The 18,924-nt window shown below is 34.7% G+C and overlaps 1 protein-coding gene across 1 annotated transcript in view; it reads right to left on the bottom strand.

Annotated features, from left to right (window-relative positions):
* Window positions 1–15,560, bottom strand: part of LOC133976662 (titin-like) — a 63,599-nt gene extending 48,039 nt beyond the window's left edge. Inside the window, exons 1-6 of the mRNA XM_062414920.1 lie at window positions 15,533–15,560; window positions 14,961–15,086; window positions 14,708–14,868; window positions 14,321–14,408; window positions 2,438–2,584; window positions 1,656–1,781 (exon numbers count right to left, since the gene is read on the bottom strand). Coding sequence (XP_062270904.1) covers window positions 1,656–1,781; window positions 2,438–2,584; window positions 14,321–14,408; window positions 14,708–14,868; window positions 14,961–15,054 — 616 coding nt within the window. The 5' untranslated portion in view covers window positions 15,055–15,086; window positions 15,533–15,560. The remainder of the gene's footprint in view (window positions 1–1,655; window positions 1,782–2,437; window positions 2,585–14,320; window positions 14,409–14,707; window positions 14,869–14,960; window positions 15,087–15,532) is intronic.
* Window positions 15,561–18,924: the final 3,364 nt, after the last annotated feature.

The raw sequence follows: 18,924 nt of genomic DNA, 5'->3' as shown, positions 1-18,924 counted from the left end.
TTTAAGGACATTGAGGACATTGTCATGTTTTGGAAAAACATTAAGATGCATTAATACATTAAATGTGTTACAGCAGATATTTGTTGGTGTGATAACTCACTTTTCATGAAGGGGTTGAAGACTTTTTCACCGCTGCTGGAGCTGACTGGGTTTTCAAGTATACATCTGAACCACTGCTCCTTATCCTCCTATAAAGGATAAAAAAACAATATTAGCTTAAAGCTCATTGTTACAACCCAGATCGTTAAATGAAAGATGTAACATAAAAAACAGATGTTAAGGTTAGAAAAAAAAATATTTATTAACCAAGGATTACTCAAAACTCTACGCAGAGGAAGTTTACAGAAACAAAACAAGGGCCGATTGATGCTGCTCAAACAAACAAAAGAATATAACCAAAAGATGACTCCTAAAACAGAGCTTACGAATCTGTCTAATGTGATGAGAAAAAAAACCCCAGAAACAAAACCTACCAAAACCTCTAATAATGACTGATACAAAAAAACAAAAAGATGAGCAGCACCCCTACTCTTAGTGAAACTAACACAAACAAATAACTAAGAAAGGTGTATATCAGTAATAACTAAACTTGGCCCACATCCAACAACTCTCAGCAACAAAACACAGTATAGCACAGCAGTAAGGCGAGATCCAGCCGCTCTGACTGACAGGTTGCAGAGTATTTGAAAGCTCGGACTCTGATTGGTGGCTAGGGATTGGAGTGCATTGCATCTTACAGCAAAAGCCGTGGTCCAAAGCATCAAAGTTCTCTCATTGTTCTTATTTCTTTGCATCACAAAAACCTGGTATTTTTATGAGTGTGAGTGTCATGTTGGTAGGTTTGGATGTCGATGTGATGTGGGTGAGTATACGCCATTGGCGCTTGGGTGGTGGGCGTGTCACTGTGCAGTGTACTCTGATTACAGATACTTGTGCTCACCTGTGCTCAGTTCTGATTTTGTCTACGAAGGAGGGTGAGTCGGGAGGGAAACTTTCTGTTGACCGCTTAACATCACATTATGGACCTTTTTATATGCATTTTTTCCTTGCACAAGCTCATGTGTTAGCAACTATTAAAATGTATCAGCTGCACAGCGTTGTGATATGATAATAAAGGGCAATAAATTGAGTCAAAGAATTGAATGTGAATTAATTTATGGTCGCATCAATAGTTATCTCCCGTGTTTAGCCTCCCGCAGCGTGTCTGTTTTATAGTGATCGTCAGTCAGCAGCAACAACTGTAGTTAAAGCTCATTTCAGAAACAGTCTGGATTATGCCTCAGCTGGTCACCAACTGATGCCTGAATATGAGAATCAATTTAAAGACTAGATTCTGGTTTATTGTTGCAACAGTATGTATATGTTAGTGATAAGACTCACAAACATCATTATCATGTGATACCTTTGTTATTTTGTGCTGGTTGGTTGAATTCCACCTCTTATCACCTGCTGTCCACCAGTAGGTGACTGGTTCAGCACCTGTGATGCTGCCACTACAGACGAAGACACAGTAGGTCATCTCAGGATCACATGTTACAGAGATGGTGGGTTTAGGGACAGGAGCTGATAGAAAATGAAACAAAAAGACACTTCCTTTGAATTTAAGGCTGTTTTGATAAATTCAACCAAACTTCAAACACATTTCCTCCACTTACAGATAACCATGAGTTGAGTCTTGCTGTTGACTTTAATGTTGATCTCTGCTGTGTAGATGCCGCTGTCGTCTCGAGTCAGTCCTGTGATCGTCATCACTCCAGTTGAAATGTCCAGCGAACCACGATCTGTAAAAACGCACAAGTTTATCTTCTAAATGAGGATTTATAGTCATCTTACAGTATGTTTTCAGCTACAGACAATTATTTCCAGTGTTGGTCACTTAAGAGTGGACAGCTGGAGAAATTTGCACTTTAAAACACTAAACATGTTTGTAGAACAGCTCATTTACATACAAAAAAGGCTTATTTTATTTCCCACTGAAGAATAAAGTAAATTTGAACCCCATTTCCATTAATTTACCTATTTATAATTATGTAATTAAGGTAGGCTATGTAATTGTGTGTGACAGATTTAATGAATGGCTCTATGGATTGCAACATATTCAGATGTTATTTTACAGTATACCTTTAAAGAATCATAACATTTTATTAATGTGAAATTCAGAGTTAGCATTAATGTATTTGTCAAATGTAATGGGTTATACTCCTTAAAAACTCCACCAGAAAGCACAATTAAAACCCCTGTATTTTTTAATTTAGCCAAAGTTTGAGATAAACTTATTGAAAAGAATCCCTTGACATTGAATTAATTTACAACTGAAAATATTTACAACTCCAATTTAAACCAAAATCTCAACTTTAAAGTATCAGAAACTTTAAACTACTGTGTAAAATATTTGATTTTTGTCTACCAAACACCTTGATTTACATTAAATGTCTACCTTTGAATTGTTGGTAGGATGAAGGCTTGTCTCCATACCATACCATGGCAATATTATCACCATGTTTCCATGTTATGCTGGTGATTGGATTCTCCACAGAGTCTGGTGTGAGAACAGCTTTGTCACCTATTTTCTTGTAGAGTGGTTCTGTAAAATAAAATGAAAACAAGCAAATTTCTGTTTGAAGTCGACATGAAATGAAAAATGCTTATCACATCAATTGTCATATTGTGCAACTATTTAATAAAAACAATTATCAATTTCTTTGAATTGTTATAATCAGTATATTCATGGCAAGTTACACAATAGATAAAAGTAAAAAGATAAATAAATAAAATTATAAATAGACAAATGTGTGAATTTATAAGTTAATAAATAAATGAACAAGCAAGCTGTTGCTGTGGTAGTTTAGTCCACTGGTTCCCAACCTGTAGGAGTCAGATCAAAAGGATAAAAAATTAAAGAAGAGAGAAAAACAAAATGTTGAATTATTGTGTTTATTATTATTTTCTCTGGCCTCATATATGATTTTCAGTTTAATATTGTATAATTTTATCTCTCTGGACTTCTAACACTTCTATAAATGAAACCATCTGAAAAGAAAAACCTCCTGTTTTGAGACAGACTAGAAATGTAAACTCATTTTCTTCTTGTGCTTACCACTATATTACTGTGTGTTATGACATTTTATTTGAAGAGCCCCAAGCACCTCGAGTAATTTCCAACAGACTTTAGACTAATTTTAGTGAATAAATATCCCTTTAAAACCTGTTATGACCCCTCATCACATCACTATTCCTTAAACCAAAATTATAAAACTGTTCACAGCCAAATATTCACAGTTAAAGACTTCAAATGTACATTTCCTGTTTACACTGAAGCCTCTAAATGTGATCATGTTGTAACAGGAATTGTCTAACTTGATGTGTGGCTACAAAATTCATACTGAAACATAAAGAATAACACAAAGCATGTACAGAAATTACAAAGATTATAATGTCATTGTACATTTTCTCAACATGTCAGTTTAAAAACAGTTTAAATGATCCAAAACTTACCCCTAGCTCTCACTGCGGTCCAAATCAGAAAGTAAACCATCCACATTTTATGTTCTCAGTTAGACTTGAATAGAAGTAAGGCAAATAAATTCACGGTGACGGTGATATTTTTAAATATGTACAGTATACAGAGATTTATTAATTAATTAATTTCACAGAGTGAAAAAGTAGGACAGTAAGCTGTTGAGACTGAGTAAAGAGAGTTACCATCCAGACACGAAGCACTTCACCTGAATGTCCACCGTCTTGCGCTTTGTTTCATATTTTCAGTCTCTCTGTAAGTTATCGCCATAAAAGGCAAGGGCTTCATTTCCTCATCACAGCGGCGTTTCTCACGCAGATTAAACAAACCACATGTAACATGTTAGTGAACTTTAGTTTGAGGACAATTAGACAAAATCAAACTTCTCACAGCGACAATGAATTGTTAACTTTAACAGCTTTACAAAGTCTCAGAAAGACATTATTTCTGTTAAAAAGATTGGCTACTGTGATTATTTAAGCCATTATTAAAACTTTTTATTTAGCTTCTATACCAAAGTAATAGTTCTTTTTTTCTTTGTGCATGTGGTTCTGCAAAATAAAATAAAAACTGTCTAAAGTTATATAGTGCACCTATTTAATAAAAAAAATATATATATTTCTTTGTATTGTTATAATCAGGCAACAAGTTACACAATGGATAAATAAACGTACATAAACAAAATTACAAATAGACAAATGTGTGAATGAATAAATGTTAATAAATAAATGAATACACAAATGTGTAATATATAAATGAATAAACAAGCTGTTGTTGTGGTAGTTTAGTCCACTGGTTCATAACCTGTTGGGGTCAGACCTTCAAAGAAAGTGTTGTTGTGTTTATTATAATTTTCTCTGGCCTCATATATGATTTTCAGTTTAATATTGCATTATTTTATCTCTCTGGACTTCTAACACTTCTATAAATGAAACCATCTGAAAAAACCCTCCTGACTGTTTTAAGACAGACTAGAAATGTGAACTGTCTTTTTAATGTGCTCATTTTATTAAATGTTTAAACACATATTTTATTAATGTAAAAGTAATTGACATAAAGTGACCAAGTTGACTTTAATCGAATTTAGGGACAAATATCCCTTTAAAACCTCTTATGACTCCTCATCACATCACTATTCCTTAAACAGAATTCATAAAACTGTTTACAGCCAAATATTCACAGTTAGACTTAAAATGTACATTTCCTGTTGTCACTAAAGCCTATAAATGTGATCATGTTGTAACGGAAACTTGACCTATCCTACGTGGTGGTGTGGTTACAAAATTCAAATTGAAACCTAAAAAAATAACATGAAGCATGCACAAAATAAATTTCATAAAAACATATAACATGTCATATATTTTCTCAACATGTCAGTTTAAATTATCCAAAACTTACTGCTGGTTCTGACTGCGGTCCAAAACAGAATTACATTTTATGTTCTCAGTTAGTCTCAACAGAAGACACATAAATTCACGATGTTCAATGATATTTCGAGTATACAGAGATTTATGAATGTATTCACAGAGTGAAAAGTAGGGAAGGATGCTGCTGAGAGTAAAGAGAGAAGTGAGTGTGAAGGTTAAGGCAGGGTCACATGACTCACATTTAGTCTGGCACAAAGTGTTTCACCTGATGAACTGCTGTCAAATTTTTAGTTTTATATTTTATTACATGCTTTAGTCTCTCTGTAAGTTACTTTCACACGCTTCATTTCCTCATCACAGCGGTGTTTCTCACGCAGATGAAACAAACGACATGTATCATGTTAGTGAACTTTAGTTTGATGACAATTAGACAGAATCAAACTACTTATGTGAAACTTCTCGCAGTATAGACAATGAAATGTGAAATTTATCAGGTTTACAAAGTCTCAGATAGGCACCATTTCTGTTAAAATGATTGGCTACTGTGATTATTTAAAGCCGTTATTAAAACTTTCTTTGGCTTTTGTAAGTAATTACACTTCTTTACTTTGTGCATGTTGTATCATGTTCATATAAAGTACTTTGTGATTAATGTCCATAAAAAGCTCTTTAACTGACAATGTTTTGTTTTGAGTATTGGGGCTTGCAAAGGTTGAAACATTTCAACACGACAGCTGGCTTCTTCTCATAAGTCCTATTTTAGGACACATTACATCTCACTTTTATATTACTTTCTTGAACACCCTTTTTGTTGTTTTATCACAATTGTATGTGCTTTTTATTTAAAACAGCTCGGGAATATTGACATAAGGAGGATACATAGGCTATGTAACTGAGTTAATTATATTACTAGTGTTATGCCCAGCTCGTTTAAGGGCATAACAAAGCTGGGAGACCAAACACTGTAAGAGCTTGAATTAAATAAGTGATTTATTAAAAAGTTAACAAATTCGACCTATTCAACCAAGAATTTTAAAGTAAAAAATAATATGAACCAAGGCTGCTCTTAACACAATCAAAAAACTGAAAGGCACCAGCCTTCCAAAAGGGCCAGAGAGTGAGGGAGAGGACGCCATCTTGAACTTCCCCTGTTTTAGAAGGCTCCCAAAAGGTGACTTCAGTCCCTTGGTGAGGGAGGAGGGACCAGACCATCTAGGACATCGTGACTATTTTTAAAAATCATTCATGTGCAAATTGTTATCAATCAGCAGTTTCTGTGCAAAACATAACAAAAAAACAGACAATATTGTTGAAATTGCACTCATTCTTCTTAGGTAAATAGATGGTTTATTATAGTAAAGTTATAATATATATTATTTGTAGGTTATTATGCAATGGTTTTACTGGTCCGGCCCACTTGAGATCAAATTGGGTTGTACGGGCCCTTGAATTAAAATGAGTTTGACTAACCCTGATCTAGGAGCAGAGAAGACAGGAGAGTAGAAAGCAAGGCAGACCCATTTACTATGGAGGTCTAGGGACGTCATACTTCTACTACTACTACTACTATTATTATTATTATCATTATCATCATCATCATCATCATCATCATCATCATCATCATCATCATCATCATCATCATCATCATCATCATCATCATCATCTCCGGTCAAGTGTGGAACGTGTGAGTGTTTTTATTGTACCCCGACATTAATTTCTGTGCGACCCTCCACTAACAGTTTGTTTCCCGCCTCTGCCTCTCCACTTTTCTAATCAAGCTCAATCAATCAATCTTTATTTGTAGGGATGCTCGATATTGACTTTTCTACCGATATCCGATATTCCGATATTCCCCAACTCTTCATTTCGGATACCGATATCACCCGATACCGATATATGCAGGTTTTTTACACCAAAACTATTAGGTAACAACATAACATATCTCCTACTGTTGAATTAACACATTATGCCTAATTTTACTGTGATGCCCCCCTGGATGCATGCATAAATGCAACATGGCTTTCCACATGTAAACACTGTCTGCGCAAAATAAAAGAACAACTTCAACTGCACTGCCATATTTATTATGCTGCTTTGCAGTAATTGCAAATTACAAATTTACTATCCGTAAGGAACACTCGGAAATAGTTCCAAACCACAGACATAAGCCCCGTTGCTGGAGGCGGGACCTTTAATAGAAACGTCCTCTCACTCGCTCCTCTCAGCTGTTGTGTCTCCAGCAGAGTAGGACCCAGATAAGACCCACCGGACTCTGACGGTGACGTCACAGAGGCCACTCGCCGAAAGCATAACAGAGAAAATGACAACGAGGAGGTAAACCTCGTTTCTGTTTGTGTTTTCGTGTACATGGCGGTGGACGCTATGAACTTGTTAGCCACTGTTAGCCACGGTTAGAGACCCACGAGTCTAGCGTGTTGTTGTTGTTATACGTCATCAAGCACGCGCCGGTAAACATCCCATGCTGTGTTCATGCAGGCTCGGAAATGCTGAAGCCTACAGAACAAATATCGGTTATAAAAACCCGATACCGATACTCCCCGATATTAACTTTTTAATTAAATATCGGCCGATAATATCGGAGGGCCAATAATATCGGACATCCCTATTTATTTGTATAGCGCCAAATCAAAACAAATTAATCTCAAGGCACTTTACACATAGAGCAGGTTCCAAACCGTACTCTTCAGGTTTTAATTTTAAAGAGACCATGGGAGAGGTAACTGCAATCCATGGGTGATGTACGCATCTTTTCTGTTTGTTAGTTTGAGGTTTGCTTCATATACTAACATGTTTCTGTGTCGTTTGATTTGTGTAGGGGCTCGTATGTGTTAACTTGACTGACCTGAGGATTTTGTTGTTGTTTGTTTCTGTGATCAAAATAAACGGATGTCCTGTTCAAAATCATTCTGCCTGAGTCTCTGCTGCTGCAATGTACACAACGCACACACGTCACATCGTCAACCACCACCGGTTACAAATAGATTAGTTCAACTATCACCCACCCCCGAGTTTGTGTGTTGCTGTAAAACGTGTGATGTGTTTTTCTAAGTGAATGTCTACTACATGGTAAAGCAGCTTTTACACAACTGGAACAAAATGAAGCTTAGCGAAAGTTCAGTCAGAAGACTCTAAAACATACAGGCATAACTGGTAACTTCTGCCTCCTTCAAGCATGCTCATCTATTACCTAGATTTCTATGTCTAGGGCGTTATTTCAATTGTTGCTAGTGACCTGTCGATCTCAGCAACCAATAGCAAATCGCCACACTTCAGCCTTAGCCTATCATCCTGTAGCGGTCCGTTTAAATGTGCCTCTCTCCCTTTGCTTCACTCCTGTCATACAGCTGTTCCTGCGCCCCACCACCTCCCCATCTCCGCCATTCTCTACAGGATCTGCAGTCTATTCCCATCTGCCATATTCTCTTCAGTCCCATTAGCAATTACCATCACCAGTGTCTGGACTTCATGGGGATCTATACATATATATGCAGCCGTTCAGAGATGATTCCTCATGGAGTTCAAGCGCCAAAAACTTTGTCATTATTAAGATTTTATTCATTACATATTTACAATAAATATCTTTCTATTTACTTGTCTCTCCTGATTGAACTACCAGCAGCTACGGAAATCAGCCCCAACTGTGAACATTTTTAAATCCAGGTTAAAAACACTTCTCTTTTCATGTGCTTATGATTGAGCTTTTATAAAGCATTTGCACTGTATGTCCTTTTAATGATTTTAAAGCAAATCATTATTTTATGCAGCAAACTTATATTTTATGCTCTATTCTAGTCTAGTTTTTATTTTATTTGTCTCTCTTTCTATTTTTATTTGTTATGATTGGTGGGGTTTTATTTTGTTTTTAATTGTATTTCTTAATGTTTCTATGTTTTTTACTATTATTGGGTTTTATTTCTCAAATTGTTTGTTTTTTTGTTTTTTGTTTCCAATTCTTACAGTTAAATGTTTGTTTTTATGTAAAGCACATTGATTTGCCAGTGGGTATGAATTGCACTATACAAATAAAGCTGCCTTGCCTGGCCTAATAGAATGAAGAAAATAGTTTATATTGGCTCAAACTGTGTAACTCAAGGCTTAAATATTAGAACACAGAAGGGAAATCTAATTCAACTTCTGTAAAGAAATGATCTTTTAATTTTAACATTAATCAACATTAACCCTTAATGTAACCTTTAATGGTGTAATGTTCGAAAAAAGATATAAAACAATACAGTACAAGACAAACAATTAAAACCAATTTAATTAGCAACATTTACAAGCAATTAATCACATATAAAACAATATCATACAAAATATAGATTAGTAACACTTCTCATGATGCCTACACATCCAGACCTCATTGATTCAACTTTCTCAAACCATCTATCCTCAATTTAAAATACAGTTAAAGCAAAACTTGAGGAACCTTCAGAAACATTTAAATTATGCTGGTAACAGAAGCTTTGTTGTCTGGCATTAGAAGATCGAAGTGAAATTCCATATATGTATTGTACAGCCGACAACCTCTCCTCCTTCTGATGGTGGTTGAGCTGATCCATGTTCTCCCTTTATCTGCTGTTGCTTGGGAGCGTGGCCTCAGTGAGATGAAGATCATTAAAACTGATGGTCAGAACAGGAAACTGCTATACATCAGCATTTAGGGGGCAGCAACACACGTCTGATGTTGCGTTTAGTTTTGCTCTTGAGGTTAGTTTGAATCATCTCTGTGGAAAATAAGAAAATATAATTGAATTTTCCATGTGATGTTTCAGGAGTCTTTTATTTCATTATATTATAACTAAGATTATGTATTAGTTAGCATAAGTAAGCCTGGCTCTGCTGAAGATACAATTTGTCTAATTGAATATCTAAAGTCACTAATTAACCTGTTATATCAAACTAATTTTAACACGTACATAAACCAAAATGTAAAACCAACAAGTTGTGTTTTTAGAGGTGTTTATGTTAGGCTTCTTCCTGCTTTAAGTCTTGATGCTAAGCTAAGCAAAGCTAACTGGCTGCTTGCTGAAAATATTTACCCGACTAATATGAGAGTAGTAAATTTCCAAAAATGTGAAGTGATATTCCTTAAAGTGTAACATAGAGTCTTTTAGTCAGTGTGACCCAGGTCCACTGAAGATGCAAAAAAGGAAATGTCTCTACAAACTAGCATACAGTTCGACATTCAATTCAATTCACTTTAATTGTCATTCTTATGCAGGTACATAAAAATGAAATACTGTTTCACAAGTTAAAAACACGTAAAAAAGAACATCTTGGAAGAATAACATTTCCAGTAATAAATAAATAATTCATTAATATTTTGTTGGGTTTAAATGAAGCAGTTCTTTCAAGGAAATTAATCTGAGCATCAACAGCTACTTTAAACTCTCCACAACTAACTAAACTCTAACAGTCTATTTTACCAACAGTTAGTTCCAACTTTCACAGATATTTACAGACAACTTTAAAGATATTAAACTTTGCCATTTTTCACAGTTTTTAAAAGATAACTCGACCTGTGAAGTCCAGCTCGCAGGGGTGTCCTTTCACTTTGAAGGACATTTTGTCCTGGGGTTTGTCCTGGTACCAATCCTCAATGTCATCGTTGGATACTGAGCATTTATTTTGAGGGTCAGTCTGCAGAAAAAAGTACATTCAAATCATAATAATGCTGAAATGTATTTATTATTCAGAGACAAACAAGTGTCTCAGTTAAACATAAACTCCACTCTGCAGCTAACTTACCATTTCCATGTAATCCCTCCATTCTCCACTCTTTCTCTCATACTGCCATAATGGTTTGGGGTCTGTGTTGTTACAAGAAAAAGAAGAGACTGTATCAGTTTTATTTCATTTAAACTTTTTTTCCACCTTTTTTTTTTTTAATTTTTTTACTTCTGGCAGGTTACAGGAAGACAAATACATGTCTTCAGGTCTAATGACTACTGACACCTTGTGGTAAGAAGTGAAATACCTCCTACTTTTTACAGGCTACTCTGTAAAGCAGATGCTGCTTTAACATACTAAGCAGTAAGAGCAATAAGTTGAGACACTTATTATTTTATTTTAATGAGCATTAAACCCCCAGTGACTGATGTGTAAAACTGGTGCTGCTGAGCAAACAGAGTAACTTGAAAAACTTGTTTTATTTTAATGAGCATTAAAGGTGCACTAATCTATACTTTTATATGGACAATGTATCAAATGACTGTATAATGTGAAATGTGTCGGTCATAATGACAAATCCAGAATGAATCCTACAGTTCCCCTCAGCTCTAAAGGTTTTTTTATTTTTTTTAAACAGCTCAGATAAATCTTCTGTTCAGCCAAAGTGATGAATATTTGTTTCAGAAGTTGGTGGAAACCGAACAAAACAATTAAATGGAGAGTCAACATTGTAACATTCAGTCTGTTTTAGTAGTCGTGGTAATATCACACTTTAAAAGTTCTCCATTAGTCCAGTAAATAAAAGTCTGTAGTCAGAATCTGCAGTAAAATTACAAACATGTCAGCAGAAAAATATATTTAATCTATCAAAAGTAAAAATTACTTGTTATGCAAAAAAATGGCCTCTGTGAGTGTCTATTTATGTGTAAATAAAGTTTTACTGCTCTGGTTCAAATTGCTGCTGATTTCAACTATTTAGGGACGGAGCCAAAAGGCAAGAGGGCAAGGAATCCAGAGCCTATTGTTTTTGTTTCTTTTCCTATTTTTAATATTATTATATTATCGACACTTTGAGCCTCAATTTGACCTACAAATCACGCGCTGACACCCCTGACCTAAATCCAACAGGAAGTGCACAATTTGCTGTTACATGTGGGATTTTTGACGATTCGTGGCCTCCTACAAACGTTATCTTGTCCGAGGGCGTTCATCGTGGCGGCTTCAAACTTAAATAGCTGATTTATCACACCCTGCTGCACAAAAGTTCTGAACAACTTTTTCATTACTCGTCCGGATTGGATTTTAGAAGCCCTCAAAGGTCAAGTGCCCAAAAACCCTCGCCAAAACACTCCCATAGACAAAGTCAAAAAGTCAAAAGCCTTTATTGTCATTATATTGTGAACAATACAACGAAATTAAAAAGTGCTGCTCTGACAATGAATGGGAGGAGAGTCTATCACCACTTTGACCCTAAATTTGACCACCTAAACATGCTCCAGAACAGACCAAATTTACCATGCACATCAGGTCTGGCCATAAATTTGATAAAATGGAAAAATGAATCCAAAAAGTGCCAAAATGTGCTCTCTAGCGCCACCTAGAAACACTTAGACAGCCACTATGCCTGATAGGAATGTCGTAGAAAGATCCAACCAAAACTCAATTGTTTGTCTTATCAAGACATACAAATCATGCGCTGACACCACTGACCTAAATTAAACAGGAAGTGCACAACTTGCCCTTAAATGTGTGATGCCCCTAACGGAAACCTTTCCGCTTCGCCACGACCCGACGTACGCAAGGGGGCAAGGTCCCGCCCAACACTGCTTGCAGCTTTAATTATAACAAATATTTTATATCATGATCACATGTTTTAGGAAATCTGCAAGGTTCCCAGTAACTGTAGCTGTCAGATAAACATAGTGGAGTAAAAAGTTTAATATTTCCCTTTGAAATGTAACAGAAATATAAAGTAACATAAAATGGAAAACACTCAAGTTAAAGTACCTAAAATTGTGCTTAAGTACAGAAAGAAGAAATCCAACTGTCATGACTTTGACCATCAAACCTGTTGAATATTAAAACATTTTACTCACCAGCTTCATTACTGGTTTGGGTGGATGTTTCTTTTTTCAATAGAAGACTTGTTAGCTCCTCTGTTAAAATGTTAAAAAGTTAAACTGTCACAATCACAATGCATCTGACATGCGTGAACGTTGTAGTTCCTATTTGTAAATAATGTTAACTGTAAATGAAGTAGTACATATAATTCGGTTAAACCAAAGATTAATTTCCAATATGATCTGACTGCCGTTTTAACTTCTCTATAATTAACCAGTTATGTAAAAAGTTATATAACTGCTATAACTGGTTAAACTGATGACAAGTGAGCTTCTCTGAAGCTACAAATGAACAAATTCAGCATTTTATTTGTTGCATTTTTAAAGTGCTGGATGTGCGCATGAAAATGGAACATTATTACAAATACTGTCATGTTAAATCCTCCTAAAATGATTAAAGACAAATAGATGATCAGAGAGAAAATCTTACCTGTCCTAGCAGCTTCTTCTGTATTAAAGATGAATAAGTGTGTGTTAACTCACTGGAATTCTTCATTAATCATGTTTTATTTGTAACTGTTGTTGTTTTGTTAAAAAAGTTTGAAACAATAACTGATTAAACTGATGACCAGTTAAAAGTTTTAATGCTACAAATTAACAAATTCATTAGTTTATTTTTTAAAAAGTTTTGATATTAATTGCTTTTGAGTATTATATGCAGGAAAACCGAACATTAAACATATTTTCATAATAAATACTGTAATTATTTATGACAAATAGGTGTGAAAAAGTACTTTTTTACCTTTCAGTGTCTTGTTAGCAGCTCTTTCTGTATTAAAGATGAATAAGTGTGTGTTAACTCACTGGAATTCCTCATTAATCATGATTTGTTTTATAATTTGAGTTTATTTTCCAGTAAACAGAGTGTGAGTTACTACTTAATTAACATCCACAATCAAAACCTGACAGGAAATTCTGCTGCTTCACATTTTCTTTTGAGATTCATGAAATCTGCATAAAATAATCTGTTGATATTTGTTCTGGTTGTGGATGTTTGCATGAGGATAGAAACTTTGTGTCTCTCAGCATAAAAATACATCATCAGGATTATTATTGTTGGTAGAATCACACTCCTGAAAGAACCTGATTATGTTTGATGCTCGACTAGATTATCAGTCAAATTTACAGAAATATTAATAAACCACACCTAAAGAAATATAAAGAATGTAAATTCAAGGCAAAGATTTGATTTATATCAGACCACAAAAATACACAATATTTAGTGCATCAAAATAAATACAATATTTTGTGACTACTTACCTTTTATGTATTTGTGTATTAAATAGATGATTAAGATGATCATGATGCACACAATTACTCCAACTAGTGCCTTTAAGAGGTGCCTCCAATTCTGAATACCTACAAAAAAATTAATATAATAGTTTATAGGGACACTGTATTGTATTCTAATGTCTTTAGCTGATCTTTGATAATGCACTCTGAGGAGCCCCAATACAGAACAATAATGAACTCAAAGCTCATCATGTAATCATTTAATGTCTGTTAGAACATGTTGTGTAACTCCTTTAAGGACATTGAGGACATTGTCATGTTTAGCACAAATATTAAGATGCATTAATACATTAAATGTGTTACAGCAGATATTTGTTGGTTTGATAACTCACTTTCTATGAAGGGGTTGAAGACTTTTTCACTGCTGATGGAGCTGACTGGGTTTTCAAGTTCACAGCTGAACCACAGCTCCTTATCTACCTAGAAAGGAGAAAAACAATATTAGCTGAAAGCTCATAAACCAAACATAAAGAGTTCATTTTTATGGAACCTTTGTTTTTCACAGTATGTCCAGATTAACAACAGTACAGTAACAGCTCAGATAACTACACAATGCAGAGAGAGTAACTCGGACAACAGAAAGCCTGAAAAAAAATCACTGAACAATTAAACTGATGCCTGAATATGTGAATCAATTTAAAGACTAGATTCTGGTTTATTGTTGCAACAGGATTTATCTGTTAGTGATGAGACTCGCAAACATCATTATCATGTGATACCTTTGTTATTTTGTGCTGGTTGGTTGAATTCCACCTCTTTTCATCTGCTGTCCACCAGTAGGTGACTGGTTCAGCACCTGTGATGCTGCCACTACAGGTGAAGACACAGTAGGTCATCTCAGGCTCACACGATACAGAGATGGTGGGTTTAGGGACAGGAGCTGATAGAAAATGAAACAAAAAAAAACTTCCTTTGAATTTAAGGCTGTTTTAATAAATGAAACCAAACTTCATACACATTTCCTCCACTTACAGATAACCAGGAGTTTAGTCTTGCTGGTTTCTTTGCCGTTGATCTCAGCTGTGTAAATGCCGCTGTCGTCTCGAGTCAGTCCTGTGATCGTCATCACTCCAGTTGAAATGTTCAGTGAACCACGATCTGCAATAAGTTTATCTTCTAAATGAGGATTTATAGTCATCTTAAGAGTCGACAGCTGGAGAAAAGCTGATTTCCCTCTGAAATATCAAATGAATTTTAACCCCAATTTATTTAATTTCCCTTTGATAACTGTGTAATTAGGTTTTTAATTGGGTTTGACAGATATAATGAATGAATGAGTCTATAAAATGCAACATATTCAGATTTTTGGGAACTATTTGTACAATATAAGTGACACCTTCATGCAGAAAACACATTTAAAACTCCTGTATTATAACATCATTTTATTTAGCCAAAATCTGGGACCTATGAACCTATGAAATACTGAAAAATAATCCCTTGAAATAATTAATTTATAACTGCAAAACATTTAGATCCTTAATTTGAACTAAAATCTATCTTTGATATCTTTCTACCAAACACCTGGATTTACATTAAATGTGTACCTTTGAAATGTTGGTAGGATAAAATCTCGTCTCCATGCCATACCATGGCAACATTATTATCATCATGTATCCATCTTATGTTGGTGATGAGATTCTCCACAGAGTCTGGTGTGAGAACAGCTTTGTCACCTATTTTCTTGTAGAGTGGTTCTTCTGCAAAATAAAATAAAGACAAGGGAAAAATGCCTTTTTAACCCTTTCACTGCAGCAAGTTACACACAATGGATAGAGATAGCTGTTGCTGTTTATTCCAGTGGTTCCCAACCTGTAGGGGGCAGACCTTCAAATGATAAGAAAAGAGAGAAGAAATAAACCTTGCGCCCTAATGTTTTCTCTGGCCTCGTATTTGATTTTCAGTTTAATATTGTATAATTTTATCTCTCTGGACTTCTAACACTTCTATAAATGAAACCATCTAAAAAGAAAAAACACCTTACTGTTTTAAGACAGACTAGAAATGTGAACCTCTTCTGAACATATACTTATCACTACATTACTGTGTGTTATGAAATGTTATGAAATGTTTAAATACGTATTTTATTAACGAAGAACATAAAGTGTTGCAAGCGCATCGAGTCATTTCCAACACTGACTTTAGTCTAATTTAAGGGACAAATATCCCTTTAAAACCTGTTATGACCCCTCATCACATCATTATTCCTTAAACTGAATTCATAAAACTGTTCACAGCCAGATATTCACAGTTAAAGACTTCAAATGAACATTTCCTGTTGTCACTGAAGTCTAAATCGTGTAACAGAAACTAGACTTATTCTACGTGATGGTGTGACTACAAAATTCAAAGTGAAACCTAAAAAAATAACACAAAGCAACACAGAGACATATGACATAATAACATTTACACCATATTATATTTTTTCTCAACATGAAAGTTTAAACAGTTTAAATTATCCAACACTTACCGCTGGCTCTCACTGCCGTCAGAAACAGAAAGTAAACCAGCCACATTTGTTCTGTTCTCATTGATTCTTCAAGAGAAGTAAGACACGTAAATTCAAGATAATTCTGATGATATTTTAAAATATTTAGACTAGAGTATGCAGAGATTTATTACTGTATTCACAGTGAAAAAGTAGTAAAGGATGCCGATGACAGTTTCTGCTGAGAGTAAAGACGGAAGGTTAAAGCAGGGTCGCATCTAATCTGTGGTTACAGTCAAGACACAAAGTGCTTCAACTGATGAGCTGCTGTCACATTTTAGTTTCATATTTTATTATAGCCTATGCTTTTGTCTCTCTGTAAGTTATCGCCATAAAAGGACATGCTTCAGTTCCTCATCACAGCGGTGTTTCTCAAACAGATTAAACAAACGACATGTATCATGTTAGTGAACTTTAATTTGATGATTAGACAGAATCAGATTACTTTGGTTAAACTTCTCACAGCGTAGACAATGAAGTGTGAAATGACATTTCATTGTCTGGACTTCTAACACTTCTATAAATGAAACCATCTGAAAAGAAAAACCTCTCGACTGTTTTTAATACAGACTAGAAATGTTCTTTTTAACATGTGCTCACCACTACATTACTGTGTGTTATGAAATTATATTAGATGTTTAAATATACATTTTATAAAACAATAAACATTAAGTGATCAGACGCCTCAAGTAATCTCCAACATTGACTTTAGTCTAATTTTAGGGACAAATATCCCTTTAAAACCTGTTATGACCCCTCATCACATCACTATTCCTTAAACTGAATTCATAAAACTGTTAACAGTCAAATATTCACAGGTAAAGGCTTCAAATGTACATTTCCTGTTGTCATTGAAACCTCTAAATGTGGTCATGTTGTAACAGAAGCTAGACTTATCCTGCGTGATGGTGTGGTTACAAAATTCAAATTGAAAGCTTAAAAAAAACAAGGCTTAGAGAAATAGCATGATATTATACGTTTTCTCAACATATCAGTTTAAAAACAGTTTAAATGATTCAAAACTTACCCCTGGCTCTCACTGCGGTCCAAAACAGAAAGTAAAATATCCACATTTTTTCTGTTCTCATTTAGTCTTCAACAGAAGTAAGACACAATTTGATTGTGTTGATATTTTAAAATATTTCGAGGAAACAGAGATTTACTAATATATTCACAGACTGAAAAGTAGGAAGGTTTGAAAAAGTAGTAAAGGATGCTGCTGACTTCCTCTGCTGAGAGTAAAGAGGGGAGTGTGACGGTTAAAGCGGGGTCACATATAATCTGTGGTTATAGTCAAGACTTCACCTGATGAGCTGTATTTTAGTTTCATATTTTATTATAGCCTATGCTTTTGTCTCTCTGTAAGTTATCGCCATAAAAGGACATGCTTCAGTTCCTCATCACAGCGGTGTTTCTCAAACAGATTAAACAAACGACATGTATCATGTTAGTGAACTTTAATTTGATGATTAGACAGAATCAGATTACTTTGGTTAAACTTCTCACAGTGTAGACAATGAAATGTGAAATGACATTTCATTGTCTGGACTTCTAACACTTCTATAAATGAAACCATCTGAAAAGAAAAACCTCCCGACTGTTTTTAAGACAGACTAGAAATGTGAACCTCTTCTTTTTAACATGTGCTCACCACTACATTACTGTGTGTTATGAAATTATATTAGATGTTTAAATATACATTTTATAAAACAATAAACATTAAGTGATCAGACGCCTCGAGTAATTTCCAACATTGACTTTAGTCTAATTTTAGGGACAAATATCCCTTTAAAACCTGTTATGACCCCTCATCACATCACTATTCCTTAAACCGAATTCATAAAACTTTTCACAGTCAAATATTCACAGTTAAAGGCTTCAAATGTACATTTCCTGTTGTCATTGAAACCTCTAAATGTGGTCATGTTGTAACAGAAGCTAGACTTATCCTGCGTGATGGTGTGGTTACAAAATTCAAATTGAAAGCTTAAAAAAAACAAGGCTTAGAGAAATAGCATGATATTATACGTTTTCTCAACATATCAGTTTAAAAACAGTTTAAATGATTCAAAACTTACCCCTGGCTCTCACTGCGGTCCAAAACAGAAAGTAAAATATCCACATTTTTTCTGTTCTCATTTAGTCTTCAACAGAAGTAAGACACAATTTGATTGTGTTGATATTTTAAAATATTTCGAGGAAACAGAGATTTACTAATATATTCACAGACTGAAAAGTAGGAAGGTTTGAAAAAGTAGTTAAGGATGCTGCTGACTTCCTCTGCTGAGAGTAAAGAGGGGAGTGTGACGGTTAAAGCGGGGTCACATATAATCTGTGGTTATAGTCAAGACTTCACCTGATGAGCTGTATTTTAGTTTCATATTTTATTATAGCCTATGCTTTTGTCTCTCTGTAAGTTATCGCCATAAAAGGACATGCTTCAGTTCCTCA

Source organism: Scomber scombrus, chromosome 24, assembly GCF_963691925.1.
Source record: "Scomber scombrus chromosome 24, fScoSco1.1, whole genome shotgun sequence".
In the NCBI taxonomy this organism is placed as follows: Eukaryota; Metazoa; Chordata; class Actinopteri; order Scombriformes; family Scombridae; genus Scomber; species Scomber scombrus.
Note: the sequence above shows the minus strand (reverse complement) of the source record. Positions and strands in the feature narration are given on the sequence as shown.